Source organism: Falco peregrinus, chromosome 12 (genome assembly GCF_023634155.1).
Source record: "Falco peregrinus isolate bFalPer1 chromosome 12, bFalPer1.pri, whole genome shotgun sequence".
NCBI classification, from domain to species: Eukaryota; Metazoa; Chordata; class Aves; order Falconiformes; family Falconidae; genus Falco; species Falco peregrinus.
The window spans coordinates 13,876,952-13,895,278 of record NC_073732.1 but is presented as its reverse complement, the minus strand read 5'-3'; the positions used below and the strand labels follow the sequence as shown (position 1 = coordinate 13,895,278).

General features: G+C 42.7%; 1 protein-coding gene and 1 long non-coding RNA gene across 2 annotated transcripts; one reads left to right on the top strand and one right to left on the bottom strand.

The window, feature by feature from the left end:
• Positions 1 to 1,785: 1,785 nt before the first annotated feature.
• On the bottom strand, positions 1,786 to 3,481 carry LOC129785379 (uncharacterized). Its single transcript, XR_008749405.1, has 3 exons — positions 3,284 to 3,481; positions 2,329 to 2,503; positions 1,786 to 1,909 (listed from the first exon to the last, which is right to left on the bottom strand). It is a non-coding gene; the product is annotated as an uncharacterized LOC129785379 (long non-coding RNA).
• On the top strand, positions 2,499 to 18,222 carry LOC101910759 (phospholipid scramblase 2). Its single transcript, XM_027787252.2, has 9 exons — positions 2,499 to 2,584; positions 7,652 to 7,683; positions 8,498 to 8,599; positions 11,710 to 11,879; positions 12,950 to 12,992; positions 14,082 to 14,302; positions 15,137 to 15,298; positions 16,323 to 16,484; positions 17,703 to 18,222. The coding sequence occupies exons 1-9, from the start codon at positions 2,508 to 2,510 to the stop codon at positions 17,760 to 17,762; spliced, it is 1,029 nt and encodes a 342-aa protein (XP_027643053.2). The 5' UTR covers positions 2,499 to 2,507; the 3' UTR covers positions 17,763 to 18,222.
• The last annotated feature ends 105 nt before the right edge of the window (positions 18,223 to 18,327 follow it).

Sequence of the window (18,327 nt, the reverse complement as noted above, 5' to 3'; positions counted from 1 at the left end):
ACAACACTAATTTGTGCAGATCATCAAACCCCTCAGCAATTTGACTGTTTAGTTCATGCTGAGCCTCCTCTCAGGTATTTCTATGGAAGTTCAAAACCCCATAGTCAGGGAGCAATTTGTCAAATTTTCAGCCCTGAGTGTAGCCGAGTGCGATCTTGGTCAGACTAAAGGCTGTGAAAACTGGGCTGTTAATTTTGTAGGTTGCAAGAGATGATAGGTGGGACAGGTTTTCATACTGTTTTCTGGCATCCTATCTTGGAGTAGTGTAAAGTTAATATTTGATATTCCGAACTGTTCTTTCCTGAGGACAAGGTAATTTTGTTGCTCAGGGTTATCCATCAGGAGTTCCCTGTGTTCCCTGTGCCCCTGGTATTCCTGGACAAGCTGTCAGAACCGGTGCTGACTTTCTTTCTGTAAGACTCTAATTTAGGCTTTATAACCTCTGAGCATTGAATTCTTCATCTGTTACTTCATGGTACATAACACGTGACTGAAGCTGAGCTGCAGTTACTACCTTGCTGCAAAGGTACTGAAAGCCATGGAATCTGGCAAAGAGGTGCCTGTGTTTGCTGTGCTGCCTGGGCAAGGGGCTTATATTTGATGCCATCTGAGATACATTTCAGAACGAATCTACTTATTGCAGCCCCCTTGCCACTGTGATCATTTGATTTTAAGAATTAGCTAGCTAGTCCCTAACACAGAAGCAGCAGACTATCTTTTTCCCTTCTTGTGAAAGCATCACGCATTTTTGTTTCCAGTCATCTATCGAACAGGATTATCTTCTTCATAGGTAACTAGTACTTGTCTGGAAGTACTCCTAAGCCTTGTGGAGTAGGAATGGATAATGAAAGAAAAGGAGAGCAGCAGACTAGAGATGGAAATATCAAAAGTGCATTTTGCTATCATAGATCCATTATTTAGACCCTTTGACAGAACTGTTCTTTGCTTTGTTTTATAATTCTATCCTGAAAATAAGACTTGCATATTGCATCTCACTAGCTTTTATCTACACCTGTACACGTTGTACATGTAATAGTCCAAAGGCTTCTGAAGAATGAAAGATAGGACTTTCAACAATATGAACAGAAGTTTAAAAGACCGTAATTTTTTTTTTTTTAGTTTCATTTATCATGTTTATTGAATGATCTGGAAACCAAAAACATTGAAGAAACTAGCAGGAAAATTTGTTGTTTAGGTTTAAAACCCAAGAAAGTGCTCTGTTATTCAGTGTAATGTGTTATAAAAAAAATACAGAATGTAATTGTTTTTATACAATCTAAAGATTAAGAAATCATTAATATATAAACAACAATCCATTACAGTGAAAATATAGACTACATGTTTGTAGACAATACAACTTCCATGTGAATCTGAACAGTAACATTTAAAGAAATGTTTCCACAAGCCAATCTTCTGCAATATATTTTACCAATTTCTCTGTAGTCCTGGAACATTTTACAATTAATGTTTTATCATTAAAATGCATTGTGTAAATCTACAATGACCCTTGCAAAATCAGGCAATTCAGATTAATATATTCATGGCTGTGGGAAAATAATGGAAGATTGGTGAGGAGGATTGTAAACATCCTCAAGTGACTTGCAGCTGGGGTGTACAAAAGCACATATATCATACTAATTGTTTAGTTTTGTGTGTTTGACAAGTAGAACATCTGTGTTTAGATAATATAGGCCTGTGATAGACTTAGAGGCACCCTATAGAACATGCTTGAGATTCCTGCCCTGCTGTGGGAAAGATCAAAGCACAGTGGTACACTACGCCTGCGTGAATCCCTGATACACAGGCAAACCCAGCAGGTTCGGTGATCTTCTAGCATGGACCGAGCTCCGTGGTGCCCACATCCCTGTTTCTGTGCCTCTGCCTGGGTGCTGCTTCAGGGATCCCCTGGCTGGCAAGGTAATGAAAATATATTTACTCTTTGCATTTCGTCCATGGTTTTGTGGTTGTTCCTGTGCCCTGCCTGTGCTGGCTCACACAATGGCCTATGTACTGATAACATTATATCATATATATTTCTGTTGTTTATATATAAAACAAATATATATATGTTATACATAATATAACAGTACTTATAACACTGATGTTAGCTGCATCCTTTGATCAGCTTTAACCTGAAAATATTTGGAATGTAAGAAAGTAGCTTCTTTCTTAAAAGGGTGTGCTGAAAGTGAGGAATTAACACTTCCCTGTCTTAATCTCATAGGATTCAGCAGCAAATCCACCAACAAATTGGGGCACTTTGAGATGTAACAGTATGTCTTTTTTGTTTGTTTGTTTTTAAATAATTTTATGGTAAACCTTATTTACCAGAAATCCTGATGAGCCTTTCTTTTAGAGTGATCATCCAGGTCCAAAACTCCAGCTACTTTTACATGAAAGACCTTCAGCAGCTCTCCTGAGACTCTCCTTTTGGGCTTCTCTGTTCTTCAGCACTAAAGGACGTCAGCTAATGGATTAAGCACAGTGAGTGGCTGCCCAGCGCCTGCATGGAAAAACAGGAAAGTGTAGTAAAATTGGGATCACAGACAAAATGCATTTGTATACAGCCAGGTTTGAACTTGAGGTACTCTCTGTCCTTTTGGGATTCTTCACCTTGTATGGATAAACTTGTTATTGAAAGAGTAAACAAATTAATAGGTGTCACTATTCCTTATCCTCGTTCTCACCATCATCTATGTCTGGATTCTGCATCATGGAACTGTCCTTTTTTCTAAGGCTCATGTTTGGGGGAGCTATCCAGAGGCAAATGTTTCTGAAACGCAAAAAAACTTGAAAAGTTTTGGGAAACTTTTAGAAACTTTGGACCTTTTCAGACTGAAAAAGTGTTTCCTCAAGCCACATGAATGCACTGTGCTGCCTGTACTTCTCTAGGTAGCATCATACTGTGAAGTATCACTGTAGTAATGAACCCAAGGTAAACACTCCCTCAGATCACCTGTATTTTCAGGAAACTTTGCAGAAACAGGGCATCAGGGTAAGCATTAATCAAAGGGGGCTGGGGTTCCGGTTTTTTTTTTTTTTTTTGCTTTTTCCTTCCACTGATAGCTGTTTCACAGAAACTGTCTGTCTTTGCTCAGCATTTGGGTTACGGTGGGAACTTGTTCAGGCAGGGGAAGGTGATGGGGTAACGACTATAGGAAACCGAAGATAATTTTTTTTAGAATTGTATTTTACTGTGAATAATCATGTGATATACACATAAAGGCCACGGTTAGGCGGGCAAATCTGAAGTGCCTCCTTCACGAAAGCACACCCGACTTACTCCAGCTGTAGAAGTTACACCGAGAGCGACGTGAGCGCCTTCCAGGAATAACGGCACCGCTTCATTTTAAGCAAACGTTTGACCTTGTGTTCCATTCCCACGGCAGAGGAAAGCGGTTGCCCGAGCCCCGAGCGGCCGGGCCCGCCCCTGGGCGGTGGGGGAAGCCCGGCCGCCCGCCCGCCCCGCCCGGCCCCGCCCGGCCCCGCCGCCCCCCGGACACCGGGCGGGGCCCCGGGGCTGCGCCGGGCGCTGCGGAGCGGAGCGGCGGTCGCTGCGGGACGCCGTGGAGCGGCTGCTCGTCCCTCTGAACGGGTATATTTTTGCTGTGAATAGAAATGCCTTTACCGTGTATGATTGCTTCCAGGCGGTCCTTTCAGGGAGCCGGGTTTTTTTTCAGCGCAGGGATGCTTAATGATGAGAAGGGCTGTGAAAAGGATCCTGATGATTTTTTCTTAATCACGTTTTCCTGTTGGGGATTGCACGTTGAGGTAGAAGATGCCGCTCTTTAGCAAAGTAACTCGCTTGCAAAGACAGGTGTACGGAAACCTTGCTGCCGAGGCTGTCTGGGGGAGCCCTGCTGGGGCTCGGTGGGGCTGGTACCCCAGTGTTGCCTGGTGGGGACTGCCAGGTGTCAGGGGAGGGGGCCACCTCTGTGCATCAGAACAAAATAATTTTAGGTCAACTTCTAGCTCGTTTCATTCCTTCATGTTAGCAGAAAATAACCTGTTTAATCAGATCAACTAGATTATTTTGCAGTATGCGGTTTCTCCAGCAGTTGAGGTTAAAATCCAGTGGCTGAATAGTTTAGTATAATGTGATGGTGAAAAGAAGTGCTGCAAAGCTAGTTAGGGTGAACTAATGCGTGCCTCACAGCTGTTTGGCTTTCTGGGTCTGTTTTTTGAATCATGAGCTTTCTTGGAAAGGGCCTGGCTTGGTATTTAAATGGCACCAAGCGTGATGTTTGTGCTTCGAGGCTTACATTAACATGCTCTTGGCAGTATTTTCGTGAGCTTGTTGAGAAATGAAACTGATTGTTGTGCAAGCACACTGGTTTTCTGATAAAAAGCAGAAGCTCTGGTTAACTGAATGAAGGCATCTCTAAAGCAGTTGCAGTGTATTTACTGACACACATCAGGGTAAGGGAGATGTAGCTGTGTAATGCAATTCTGAAAATGAGAAAGTGTCTGAAAAAAAACATTCTGCCATTCCTTAAAATAGAACAATCTAGGGATGTTATTTCCCTGCTGTTCAACAGTTTTGTTCTGACTTTCTTTGGAACCAGTATTTCCTCAGTTTCCTTCCCAAAAGTTTTTGGCTGTCCTTAAGTGCCTGGGCTCAAAACTCCTGGGGGGGGGAAACATTGTGCCTGGGCACCTGGATGCCCCTGAGGATTGCTTCCATGGGCACCTGGATGCCTCTGAGGGTTGTTTCCATGTTACCCGTTCGAATAACGATTCAAGAAAGTGAGGAAGAAACAAGGAACCGGTTGGGTGTGCTGGTGCTGGGTGAGAGGGTTTAGGCTACTGCAGCAACTGACTGCTGCTTCTGAGAGCAAAGGGAAGAAGTCTGGGAACTCCTGCGGATGAGGAGGGAGTCTGGGTTCTAGATAGTACAACATATAGGGACAGGGTATGAAGAACGAGATGTCTTGATATGAGTTCCTTTCTCTCATGAGCGGTACAGCAGATGGGGTGTGGAGGTCTTCTGACAGCTTGCTAACCCGCAGCTGAACTTGGTAGCTGAAGGACGGACTGTGTGGAGGGCAGGGGAACTTCTATTGCCTTTCGTTTCCTCTCTGTTGCAGTGGTTGAAGCTGGGAGCTGTGCTGCGGGGTTCAAGTTGTGTGTTTCAGGCGGGGCGGCTGGCAGTGCCCACCCTTCCCACTCCAGGAGCACAGGCACAGTGGGGGGACCTCAGACCCTCCGGACACTGTATTTCACAAGGGTTATTCATTACCAGACAGCTGCTTTGCATGAAGCATTCCCAGTTCCCCTGGTGCTTCTTTTCTGTCAGCAAAATCGATTCTGCTTTCACTTGTGTAAAGCTGAACCCAGATACGGCCCCTTTTCCAGAGAAGAGAGAATATTTGTATCTCACCTGTACTCCCTTTGGGACAGTGGACCCAGAGCTATGAGTTACTATGGGAATCTGTCAGGAAAGGGCAAACTCGATGGATTTTCCCAGCACAGGCTCCCTTCATATAGCCCTAAGCCGAAATAGCCCCCGTGGGGGGTGAGGTGTTGGGAACTGGAGCCTGGTCTCCACCCTCCCCTTGCCCTTCAGCACTCTGCTGGGAGGTTGGGGGGAATGTTTGATCAGCAAATATTGCAAGTAATGTAATAAAATGTAAAGGATCCTCATGCAAAGCCTCATTTTATTAAACGGAAATGAAAATATAGGCTTCAAATCATTGCTTTGTGTAACCCAGGCAGCTGGAACCAACACATTTCTTAAGTGTCTGGTTTTCCCCTTACTACTGTTTCTGGACTGAGGTTTCTGCACATGTAACTGAACAATATATTGCACAATATAAAGGTTGACAGAAATGAGGTTTTGTTCCTCATTCCTGTCAGATTTTTCAGATTTTTATTTCACACTCTTTATAAATTATTCAGATGAAAAGCAGGGCGTGACTGACACATGTTAATCTTGGTGACTGAAGCAGAGGTGGTAGAAGGAGGCTAGATAAAAAGGAATGGAAGAAAAGATAATTTTAATAAAATAAATTATCTTAACTGTTCTCTTTAGCATTATGTCTGATGAAATGGGAGTTGAACTTTTTAAAATCCTTGTTGCTTTTCTAGCTCTAAAGCATATAAACGTTTTCTAAATCCTGCATTGCACAGTGGCATATATGTGTGATCATAGGGAGAAAGAAAGATTCTGGGCTACTATAAATACTTTCTTTTAAATAAATCATATGATTCTGTCTCTACTCTCCCTTTACCAAAAGTTCAGTTGTAATTCTCAGTATTTCACTGAAGTTCAGGTAGCTGGAACATCTCACATGATAAACTGATCTTTTGCTACTTTAAATAACAAGTTTTTTATTCATCTTTAATTTGTGCTATTCCTACAAGCTGGTAGTTTTACCAATGTTTTTTAATACGTCATATATTAAACTTGTCACTCTGTATGATCAACTGCGAGAACAAGGTTTAAGTTATGTAGTTTGAATGTGTTCTTCCAGATTTTTAAATTAGGTATACAATTTTAAATTATTGCCTCTTACTTTTTTTTTTTTTAACCCATATTCATATGAGGACCAGGATACAACTAAAGTACACAAAACAGGATGGGGGTTTTGAATGTAAAGTTGGTCATTCTAAAACTATTAAACATCCTTCTGTCATATCTGCTTTTACTCATGAAGTGAAAAACAGGGAGGAGCTGCTTTCAGTAGTTTCAGTTTTGTTTCCAGCTTTGAACGACCATCTTCATTAAGCTGAACTAGTTGGAAGAACCACAACAGACAAAATATATGACTAGTTTAACTTGAACTGCATTCTTTTTAAAGGATGTTTACTTTGAAGCTTTTGATCCTAGAAACAGGAATACCTATAACCGTTCTATTTTATACTTCAACTTATGGATCTCCTGGCTGTTTTGGACCTGTCTTTAATAGAAGTTGCCGCCATTGTCTTGCTTCCCTCGTTACCCCAGAGACTGAAAGGAGTATCTCTGAAGGTTGATAATGGCATCAGTAAATGTTCTTTCTGCTTTTTTTTTTAACTCCTTTTGGGAACCCTGAAAGAGTAGACAGAAAAAGACAAGCAGTTTGCCCTTTCACTCATGGTATTCTTCTGTGGAAGCCCACACACCTGTGCAAGCCCACCCTTTATTATTGTATGGAGACAAAAATTGGATATATGATATTTAGTACTCCAATTTCATAAGTGGAATAGCATAAAGAACAGAATAGGTGGTAGCATAGCATCACGGCTACTCCAGGATTTACCCAAGCAGGTTTTGTAGTCGATGTTAATAGGCTAAACCAGTTGCTCTGAAATTACTGCAGTAATTTGTTCATATGAATTGCGTGATGTTTCTGAATGGCTGTGTAATGGAGTCTTGCACTGCAATGAAATAACTGCACCTCCTGATGCTTTCTTCAGAGTGAGGATGATTTCAGAACACTCAAAGCATGAACACAGGCATACATAATTCAGACTTGCATTGTGGTGGAGACATAGTCAGAAGGAAACTGAGGTATTTACAGTTATTGTAGCTTGTATTTGTAATTCACCTTTCCCATAAGGTTTAGACGGGCAAGTATCATTTAACAATAATAAATAAAGAACGCTGAATAACTCTTCTGTGAAATTATGTATTAAAAACCCCATGAAATAAAAAAATGTTGTTTTGCAGAACAACTCTAAGCAGATCCACAGCAATGCAAGGTGAGTAAAATATAAAAAAAATGTCATCTTTTGTTAATATCAAAGATAATGTGGGTCCTTCTGAGGTATTCAAGGTATATGAACTTAGCTATTAGTTTACCTTCTATTTTTATGAAATATGTATGGCTGTTTGAAATTATTTACGTTTAAAAATTGAATCATTTGCAAAATACATAGCTTACATTTTCAGATCTTGATTTTTTAAGTTAAATAAAAAAATTAAAAAAAATCAAAATTCAGCTTATTTCTGCTTACAAACGGGACTTAGTAAATGTTTTAAAATATATAACCCTCTGAGTCTGTTAGTGAAATGTCAGTATAGTCCTAACTTGAAGAAATTTGGGGAAAATGTTTTATGTAGTGGAGAATGGCGCTTTACCAGTCTGTTCTGTACAGAAGGGCAGCCTGTCAGTTCCGTGGCAATCCTTTGAATTAAAGCCTCCTAAATAGAGACGAACAAAGGCACTTCTGGTCCAGACAGGGAGCAAACTGATGCTGGCTGAGCAGGCGTTGGACTAGGTGATCTCAAGAAGTCCCTTCTGAGCTAAATGATTCTGTGATGTCTTCATGACATCATGTGCAATACCTGCATTTTTTCTGCACTTTAAAAATCAGGACTCGTTTACATTATACTGGTGTTTAATATACATATTGTGCATAAATGTGAACTTATTATACAGTTTTTGCTGTACAGAAAACAGCTGCTTAATTTTGCTATGTGTCTGCTCTGAAAAAGGAGGCAATGTTGGGGAACTTTCACCCTAAGGCAGGAGGAAACGAGCCATACTTCAGAGCGTTTCTTCCATTTTTCCAGCACATAAACCTTCACCAGCACCTGGATTTTCAAGTGCTAACTATGTGCCAGGATATCAAGTCCCCTATGGCCACCCTCAGCACGCACCTGGGACTTACCAAGGTAGGTTGCTTGGCTACAGGTCTGCTATACCATTAGGAAATAAGCATGGGAACAGTAGGTTTCACAAGGGTGACCATCTCTGATGTACTTTTCTGCTGTTAATTCTGTAGAGTTTCTGCTAATTTCTGTTTTGCTGAAAAGTCATCCACTTTCCTTCTTGGTGTTACACGTTAGTGTGTGCTGAGCAACATTAAAAATGTTGGGTGTTCCTCAGTGGTCGCCATGGGGAGTTTGTTAGGGCAGTGTTACTGATGCAAAGCAATTAATGTGTGGCAGCTTCTTGCTGATGGGCAAATCTTTTAACTTATTTTGACACTTTTGCCGCTGTCTCCCGTAACACCCTCCCAGGTGAGCGCAGGCGGTGTGGGTCAGGCGAGCGGGCAGCGAGGTGGGCTGAGAACGGGCGGGATGGCGGAGCTCAGAGGGCTGTGACCAGCGGCGCAGGGGCCAGCTGGAGGCCTGTAGCTCACGGTGTTCCCCAGGGTCAGTGCTGGGCCCAGCCCTGTGCAGCTCATCCATCAGCGGCCTGGGTGGAGGGGCAGGGGCACCCTCAGCCAGTCTGGGGGTGGTGCGGAACTGGGAGGAGTGGCTGGTGCACCGGGAGGCTGCGCTGCCATTCAGCCAGACCTGGGCAGGCCAGAGGGTTGGGCGGAGAGGAACCTGGTGAAGTTCAGCAAAGGCAAGTGTAGGGTCCTGCCCCTGGGGAGGAGCAGCCCCACGCACCAGCACTGGGGCTGACCTGCTGGGGGGCAGCTCTGCGGGGAAGGACCTGGGAGTGCTGGTGGGCAGCAAGGTGCCCATGGGCCAGCAGCGTGCCCGTGTGGCCAAGGTGGCCAGTGGGACCCTGGGGTGCGCTGGGAGGGCCGTGGCCAGCAGGTGGAGGGAGGTGATCCCCCCTCTGCTCTGCCCTGGTGAGGCACATCTGGAGTGCTGCGCCCAGTGCTGGGCTGCCCAGGTCAGGGGAGACAGGGAGCTACTGGAGAGGGTCCGGTGGAAGGCTGTGAGGATGATGAGGGGACTGGAGCATCTCCCTTATGAGGAAGGGCTGAGAGAGCTGCGCCTGTTTAGCCTGGAGAAGAGAGAGAGATCTTAATGCATACTAATATTTTAAGGGAGAGTGTCAAGAGGATGGGGCTGGGCTCTTTTCTGTAGTGCCCAGCAACAAGACAAGGGGCAATGAGCACAAACTGAAACCCAGGAAGTTCCATCTGAATCTGAGGCAGAACTTTGTTACCTTGAGGATGACAGAGCACTGGAGCAGGCTGCCCAGAGAGGCATATCCTCTGGAGACATTCAAAACCCGCCTGGACATGATGCTGTGCAACCTGCTGTAGGTGAATGTGCTCTAGGAGGGGGTTGGACTAGGTGATCTCCAGAGGTCCTTTCCAACCCTGACCACTCTGTGATTCTGTGATTTCAGTATTTCACTTTATTTATCCAGAACTGTAAAAAGAATCGTTTTCCTCTTGCAGTTCTGCTGGTTCACGAATTCGGTTCCTGTTTCCTACTCTCTTGTTGTACTTGCATGTGATTTTACTCACTTGCTTTTCTTCTGTCTCATTTTCCCTTCCACATTCAAAATGCAGCACTCCTGAATAGTTTCTCGTGTTCTGGTAACTTTCTGAAAAACCAAATCACAGTGAGCAATATCTAACAGTCAGGCTTAAAGTGTAAGTTATAGGTAAAACGCAAAAAGTTTGGCCCAAGTTACTGTGCCATTCATAAGTCAAAGCTTGTTTGTGCATGGTGTGGCCGGGCAGCCTGGGGTCTGTAAGCACAGTTAGCTTCAGTGGGGACTGAGCATGTGCTGCCTGTGCGGTGGGCGTCTGGGGAGCATGTTTTGTTTTGAATAATTGCATATGTGTGTAAGTCACACACAACAGCAGTAGATAGTTTGTGTGCAAAGCCTGTGTTCAAACATAAAGAGTGATTCCACGAGGGTAGATCCTTCTCTGGGGTGGGTGATCCTCCCACCCATGGGCTTTAAGCCAGAGCTGTTCCCATCACCTGAGGTACTGTTCTGCTTATGGCCACAGCGCGAGCTTTCACGTGTTAACAGTCCATGCATTGTAATGCAGCGTGAAACATTGGTGCTGAACTGATCTGGGATAAAGAGAGGTCTGCAAGTCAGTATCTCAAACTGTTTGTACAGCTGTACAAAACCCTTTTTGTGGGTCCTGCATTGTGCTTGCTTCCCACTAAAATATAAAATTTGTCTGTATCATATTGAAAGCCTGTTGCCTAGCAGGAAAGTATTAAACGAGAAGGAAAATAGATTTCTTGTTCTGTAATTTTCAATAGCAGCTTCAGGTGCAAAGGCCGTGTTGCTGCAAGCAAGGCAGGGCTCTGTGCTCAGCCGGTGGGGGCGGGGTACAGGGACGTGGGGGGTTCTGAGCACTGAGGCAGTGCTGTGTGTGCCATCTGGTGGGGCGCTGAGCATTGAGACCCTGAGGTGCTCCATGAGAGCTTCTGTTTCCTATTGAGTGCTAAGTGGAGAAGGCTTACTTGGCATTCACAAGTGTGGAGCTATTTCCTCCCTTGCTACACGCCTCCTGCATGGAGGAGTTGTGGATTTCCTGGGTTTTGAAACAGAATGCACTAACCAAGTGGGAAAGTGCAGTTTTTAGATCACACTCATCTGGTCTGAAAAACGCAGATGAACTTTGCTAAAAGGACATTTCCTGTCACATAAGTAGAAGGTATAATTCCAGGAAAACTTGGTCTTAAAATTCCTTATTTGCTCAATTTGCAACTTGTTAAATGCCAATACTTACCATGTAGTTTAAGGTATTCTGTCTTCTCTACTTAGAAACAACCTTAATTTGTTTATTTCTGGTTTTTGAATTGCCAGTCTTTATTTGAATAAAATTACTACTGTATTCAAGAATGATGCATTTATTTATTTTGTTTGATTTCATCTGGAGGGATTAGAACATCCCAATCCAGTGTAACTTCCTTCACAAAAGTTGTATATACTATAACTGAAATATATTGTAGGTGTAAGGATCTTCGTAGTTCAAAGTAGTGAATGAATTTATCTTTTGAAGATCCATGGGACAAATCTTTGTGAGCATCTAATTTTCATAACTGTATCTCTCCTACCACACCAGGCGTCACAGGTGCAGGGAGCTATGGCTTCCAGGTACAGGACGTAAGAATCCCAGAGGGATTTGCTTTTCCACCCACCCAGAACCAGCCTATCGTGAGTGAGAGGACAATCTGGATGCCTGTCCCTCCTCCTCTTCCCAACTGCCCTCCTGGACTGGAATACCTCACACAGGTACCTGCACCCTTTCTCCTTCTCCAGAGAAGAGGTTTCACCTAAGAAGCAGCCTGTAGCCATGAAAAAGCTAAAAAACGCATCAGCTGCATGGCTTGCTGCTTTTGGGCTACTAAATGAAGCCTTTTATGATGTGATTGATGCACGTTTGAGTGTGGAGGTGCCTGTTATGGCTGCAGCACTTCATGGAGTACTCTCCTGCCAAGTGAGATGCTAAAGGCCTGGGGGCACAGGGCTATCATACACCCTTCCCATTTCTGAAGCTACTGTTGGTGACACAAAATGTGATTTGGCAAGGTGTATGTAATAAATATGTATAATATTGGCAATTGTAGCACATTAGAGGTGGTTAATTTTCTACATGATGCTTTCTTTGCACCTCTTTGTAACATTGTTAGGAGAGGCGTTAGTCAGACTTCACAATGTAGAGAATGTTAATAGTGAAATAAGAATTGTTTCCACATTACAGAAGATGTCCCTGTACTGTAAAAGTACAGTTCATCTCATCACTGGGAGCAAATATCAAGGCTTAACACTGACACATGGCTGCCAGTTTTGCAAATCGCTCAAAAAAACAACACAAAAAAACCCAACAAACAAGCACCAGTGAGGAGAGGCTGATTTTTCTGGAGTTTCACTTAGAGCTGAGCCATAGCTGAGGTTCTGCTGTAGAATTTGTTTCCTGCTTTTTTCTGTATGGACTCCTGTTGTGGGCATCTGGGAAATGTGGTATCAGAGGCTCTGTCAGGCTCTGTAGCTGAGCTAGCCTGACTCCTGAAAGGAGCACGGGCACATGAGCCCTGTGTGCTTGTAACCAGACCAGCTTGGGTAAAACTTCTGCCATCTGCTCCTGTGCTCTGAAACACTGTTCTGGTAAATTGACAGGAGACAGGACAGGGGGGTATGTGAGCTACTTCCACAGCTTTACTGGTAGATGATCTGCCTCTGGACAGTGTATTGATCCATAAATCTGCATTCTGAAATGAAACAGGAGTGCTTCTTAAAACTAGATTTGTCTTAGTTACAGCTTGTTAACTATTTATTCTGTTTAATTTTTCAACCGCGAACAGATTGACCAGATATTAATTCATCAGCAAATTGAACTTCTTGAGAGTAAGTGCAAAGTATTTATAGCAGAGAAATCTTTAATAGCCCCAAGAACGGTACAATTTAGACTTTCTTTGACACTCTTTATTTAAGATGGATCGCATCTTTCTCTTTCCTGCCTCTGTTATCTGTCTCAATTCCTGCAGAAGTTGTGGAGGAGAACAGGGAGAAAATAGGAGGGCAGAGGATTTTAAGCAGGTTTGATATATTAAAAAAATACATAGCAATGCAACTGGATGATCTTGGTAGCTAGTTGTGGCTGAAGTCACACATTTCCCATGTTATTCATTCACGTGATTTTTACTTGCCTCTCTTCCCTACTTAAAGATCTTCTTTTCTGTCCTCTCTTACTTCATCTAATTCCATAGATTGGCATGTGGCTCCGATCTTGTTTCCAAGCAATCCTGCTGTTTTAGCAAATTCAACTGCTTTCCTTCTGCCCCCCTCATTCTGCTTACTTTAACAATATCAAAGTCATGTTATCAGTGTCTTTCAAATAGAAGAAACGAAATGGACCATCTGTCTCAGCTGACACCTAATGCTGCTGCGTTTTCTTTCCATAATGCTTCAACAAGTACTTTCATTTGTTAGAGAAATTAATCAGAATTTCTGCCCTGGCTCTTGTTGTTTTCTATTTGGGCTGCTGTAAATCTTGGCTGCAAGGCTTTTTTTGCAGCCTTCTCATTCTGGAAGCTTTTGTGCCCTCTAGAGCCCTTTTCTTGCTTCACCCCCAAATTCACAAGCTTCTTTAATTCTCATCCCTTCAGCCCTTTCCTGGGAAGCTTCCATGCTGTGTCGCTTATAATTGTGGTGCTTGCTCTGGCAGTAGGTGTCCATGTCTGGTGGGAGGGGACTGATGGACATCTCCATGCTCTTTCCGCGTTGCCATGTTCAGAGCGGGGAAGTAACCATGAACTTCTCCATCAGGCTGCTGTGCTCGAGGGTCCTTCCCCACCGCTTCCCTTTGCCAGTAGGTGCCTCTGACACACTTTGAGCAAGGTCTGCCTTCCCAAAGGGTAGCTTCAGAGTTAGTGTGGTGACTTTTCTGACCAGATGCACCTCAGAAATTTTAACAGTTCTCTTCCTACTTTTCAGTTTTGTCTGGCTTTGAAACAAACAACAAATATGAAATCAAGAATACGCTGGGGCAAAGGGTATACTTTGCAGCAGAGGACACTGACTGCTGTACCAGGAACTGCTGTGGGCCATCACGACCCTTCACCCTCCGGATTATAGACAACCTGGGCCACGAGGTGATAACGCTGCAAAGACCCCTCCGGTGTTCTTCGTGCTGCTTTCCCTGCTGCTTACAGGAGGTGAGCTGCTCCCTCTCACCATCCTCCTTCACATGGGACATGGTCCAACTGTGCAGGTTTTAGATGGGGTTGTCTTTAATCAGGAGGCGAGGTGAAAGAAGTCAGGTTTTGCCTCTGAGTTGTGGGGAGAGAGAGATATCTGTGGGATTTGTGCATGGAGTCCTTGGTCTGGGAAGTAGCAAGCGTGCTGCAACACTTAGATGCACTCTGGCCGCTTCTAATAACAGTAATGAAAAATTTGATTCAACAGCATGTCAGGGAACCTGTGGCTAGTGCCAAAATCTGCGCTGGAGGTGGGCTTGCAATATAAGAGTTAGGCAATGGCTCTTTTAAAATAACAGCTAGAGTTTTCACTTTACTACTGTGAAAGCTATAGTGAAAGTCAACACACGAGATGATGAGCTTTTTTAATATTAAAATAATTATGGGGTGATGCAACTTCTGAAACCTCAAAGGTGAGCCTACTTGGAGCTCTTACGGTGGGATTTGTTATAGCTGCATCCTGTAATGTCTTCATGGAATGCTTTCGTGATGCTCACAGCCTTTCTTTCACTGGACTTTGATTTTCATACCGTAGATGCATAGCTTGTGTGCTCCACAGCCTTAGAAGTATCGTACTGTTTTCAGTGAAGGCAAAAGTTGCATATGAGGTCAGCAGTGTGTGTACAGTTTTCTGAAAAAGTTCCTGGAAAACCCCATGCAGCTTCATGCATTGGAAAGCCAGATTGCTATGGAAAAATAAGATGTGTTTGCTTTGTGTGCTAGTGTGGGTTTTGTCCCAAAGGCATATCAAAGCACGAGCATTCACTTGGAGGTTTTCTTTTTCCTGTGAAGCTGGAAGTTCAGGCGCCTCCAGGAACACCAGTTGGTTACGTTGTCCAGAACTGGCATGCCTGCCTGCCGAAGTTTACCATTCAAGATGCGAAAAGAATGGATATACTGAAAATTACTGGCCCATGTGTTGTCTGCAGCTGTTGTGAGGACGTCAATTTTGAGGTATGCAATGCTAAAAAGTATTTATATGTGTCTTCTTTCAGATAATAGTTTTGACAGTAGTTTGTTACTTATTATCTGGCAACTGAACTGTAGTATATATTAAGTAATTAGTATGTAATCTTTTAATGCTAGTATAATCAACTCATTTCTGCAGATATCTAGATTACTCTAGATAAACTTCCAGAAATGACATCTTAAAGCCACTCATCAGCGATCAGCATGGCTGATTCCCTATGGTTGCACATAAATCACTTCACTGAAATATTCAGCAGCAAAATTGTTTTGGATCTATTATGTTAGGCCCTAACAAAAAATTATTCTCAGCTGTACCAAGTATTAATTAAAATTGCTTCCTACAACCACTCATTTAATCGGTTAATAATCATTCACTGACCAAGTAAATCAAGATAATTTAGACCTAAAATACAGATTTGAATCTATTTTACCTTACAAATGATGTTTTTTATTTGTAAAATAAATCGTTACAACTATCACTTAAAAATAATAGTGATTACTGCATCATTATTTTCATACACATTAAGTAGTAGATACGCTAGCCTAGCATTAAATTTGAAATGACATTGCAAATAGTTGCTAAAGCATATTTTGTATCATTTTAATTTTGGGACCTGAAGACTGGATCTAACTTTATGAAACCTGATGCTGACAAAGGGCTAATTTCTGCTTTGGAACAGAAGAATGTGATTTGTTTAGTTTCCACTTGAGCAGCTCCTGATACATGGCAGGAGAAACTAATTCACTCTTTTGGCTATAAGACAATACTTCCAGCAGAGTGTGTGTGTGCAGTAGCTGCCTTCCAACACCATTACAGCATTGAACTCCACAGTCAGATTTAGAATTAAGTTCATGTATGTGTTACTTAAGACAGACTTTGCATTCAATGACTGTGTCAATTCAAATAACACAATCTGATGCTTTCAAATGATCTGTCCTGAAAAGGATTTGGGAATGTTATGAATGGCAGATTTGATGCTGTTTTTTTTAAAATTTTATATTAAACTAGGTGAAGTCTGTGGATGAGACTGCTACTGTTGGGAGGATTTCTAAGCAGTGGACTGGGTTTGTGAAAGAAGCCTTTACAGATGCTGATAACTTTGGAATCACATTCCCAATGGACCTTGATGTAAAAATGAAAGCTGTCATGATTGGTGCTTGCTTCCTTATTGTAAGTGTAATAGTCACTAATGCTTGAATATGTACTGACTTTTTCATCTCCGTGTTCAAATTGTGCTGGTAAAGGATTTGACTCTGAGCTCCTTGAAGTGGGTGACAGCTTGTTGTGAATTACCTGTGTGTAAAGCTAACCATGGAGGGCAATAAGGAATTATTTCAGATAATAAGCTTACTGTAGACTACATGAAGTGCTAACTGTATTTAAGGAGAGCTTCACGTGTGATGAGATTGAGAAAGCTTGTAAAGGGAAGACTCCTTACAGACTTATTAGCAGAGGAAAGCATGTTTACGGGGATGGAGAAGCAGATCAGCAATAGTCAAGAGATTCGTCCAAAGCCAGAGCAGCTTGCTGAGCTGGTGAGCTGGACAGCTGAATGCTGCAGCCGGTTCCTCCTGACTCCCCTTCTTGGAAGTCTGTGAAGCAATGAGCTGAACAGGATTAAATGCTCTCACAAGAGTTGTTTCTGATCAGAGGGACTTCGGTGGAGGCAAAGCATGTCTGACTTCATACAGCACTCTTCAGCTGCCCTCTCACCCTGCCGTGTCAAATGCTGCAGTGCAGCGACTTTGCTCTTTGAAAACAGTGTGCAACACACTTGTGTTTCCATTTGCCTGTGCAATTCAGCATCAGCTAGCATTTCAAAAAGTGCACTGCTTCTGTGCTGACCGGGCTGCGGAGAGAGGAAAGTGGCATGTGAAGCGCCTTGACTTTGGGAGGTTCTCACCAGCCTCTCACAGCCCTGTGCACAAACCAGGTTTTCCTTAGCTGTGCGTGTTCATGTGCTACCATGTGTGTGAAGTACAGTGTTCACAAGTGCGAGCAGCCCAGGGCTCCAGCCACAGAAAAGGGGCCCCCGGGTGTAAACCAAAGGCAGTCACCATTAGGATGGACCCCAGCCTGAGGTAAAATTTAAGGGACTGAGTCGGGTCGAACAAAGCCACGGCAGGAATCCTGAGTAAACGGAAGCGTAGTTTCAGTTAGCAGTAATTTAAAGTTTCCCTGTTGTTCTTTCACCACCTCTTTCTCTGTGTGTGTTCTATCCTGAGAGACCCAGGTGATGGGGGGATGGAGAGAGGTACTCCCACCTTCTCGTCATTTGAGCTTTCGGAGAGGAAGGTGCTTTGAATATCTTGCAAAGCAACCAGATCTCTGAACTAGGAACTATATTAAAAGAGTATTTGTTTACTTTGCTTTTTGTTTCCTTCTTAGGACTTCATGTTTTTTGAGCATGCTGGTGATAAGCAACAGCGAACAGGAGTTTGGCAATGAAATCCAGAACTTCTATACAGAGGGAAGAAGAACATAAATCTCTCAACTTCCCAGTTGATTGAAGAGCTCCATTAAGAATGTGAGAAATGTATATCTTGTGCTTGTAGTTATACTTCTATAAACTCAAAATTTATGGTTTTTTTTTTGTTTTTTTTTTCCCTGGTTGTTTTTTTGGGTTTTTTTTGGTTTTTTTGTTTTTTTGGTTTTTTAAATCTGATGAAATAACTTTTTGTGTAATCTGGTTAAATAATGTGTAGTATTCAAGTAAGAACCCTTTGTCTGTCCATATCAATACTGTAATTTATAGAAATTTTTAGCAGCCTTCTCTTTCCAAGAAATTTGGAATTGTAAAATAACTACTCATATAGTTACTTTAATTCCTAAAAAAGAGAGCTACTATTATATTCAATATTAATATAAGCAGTGAGCGTAATAAAGAGTCCTGATCTTTTCCCATGTATCCTTCTTTACCAGTTTTGCCTTTGCCTTGGTGTTCACGTTCAGTTGTTTCCAAGTTCTTACCAAGTATACACGTTTGAAACAAAGTAATCCAAGTGAATGGAAC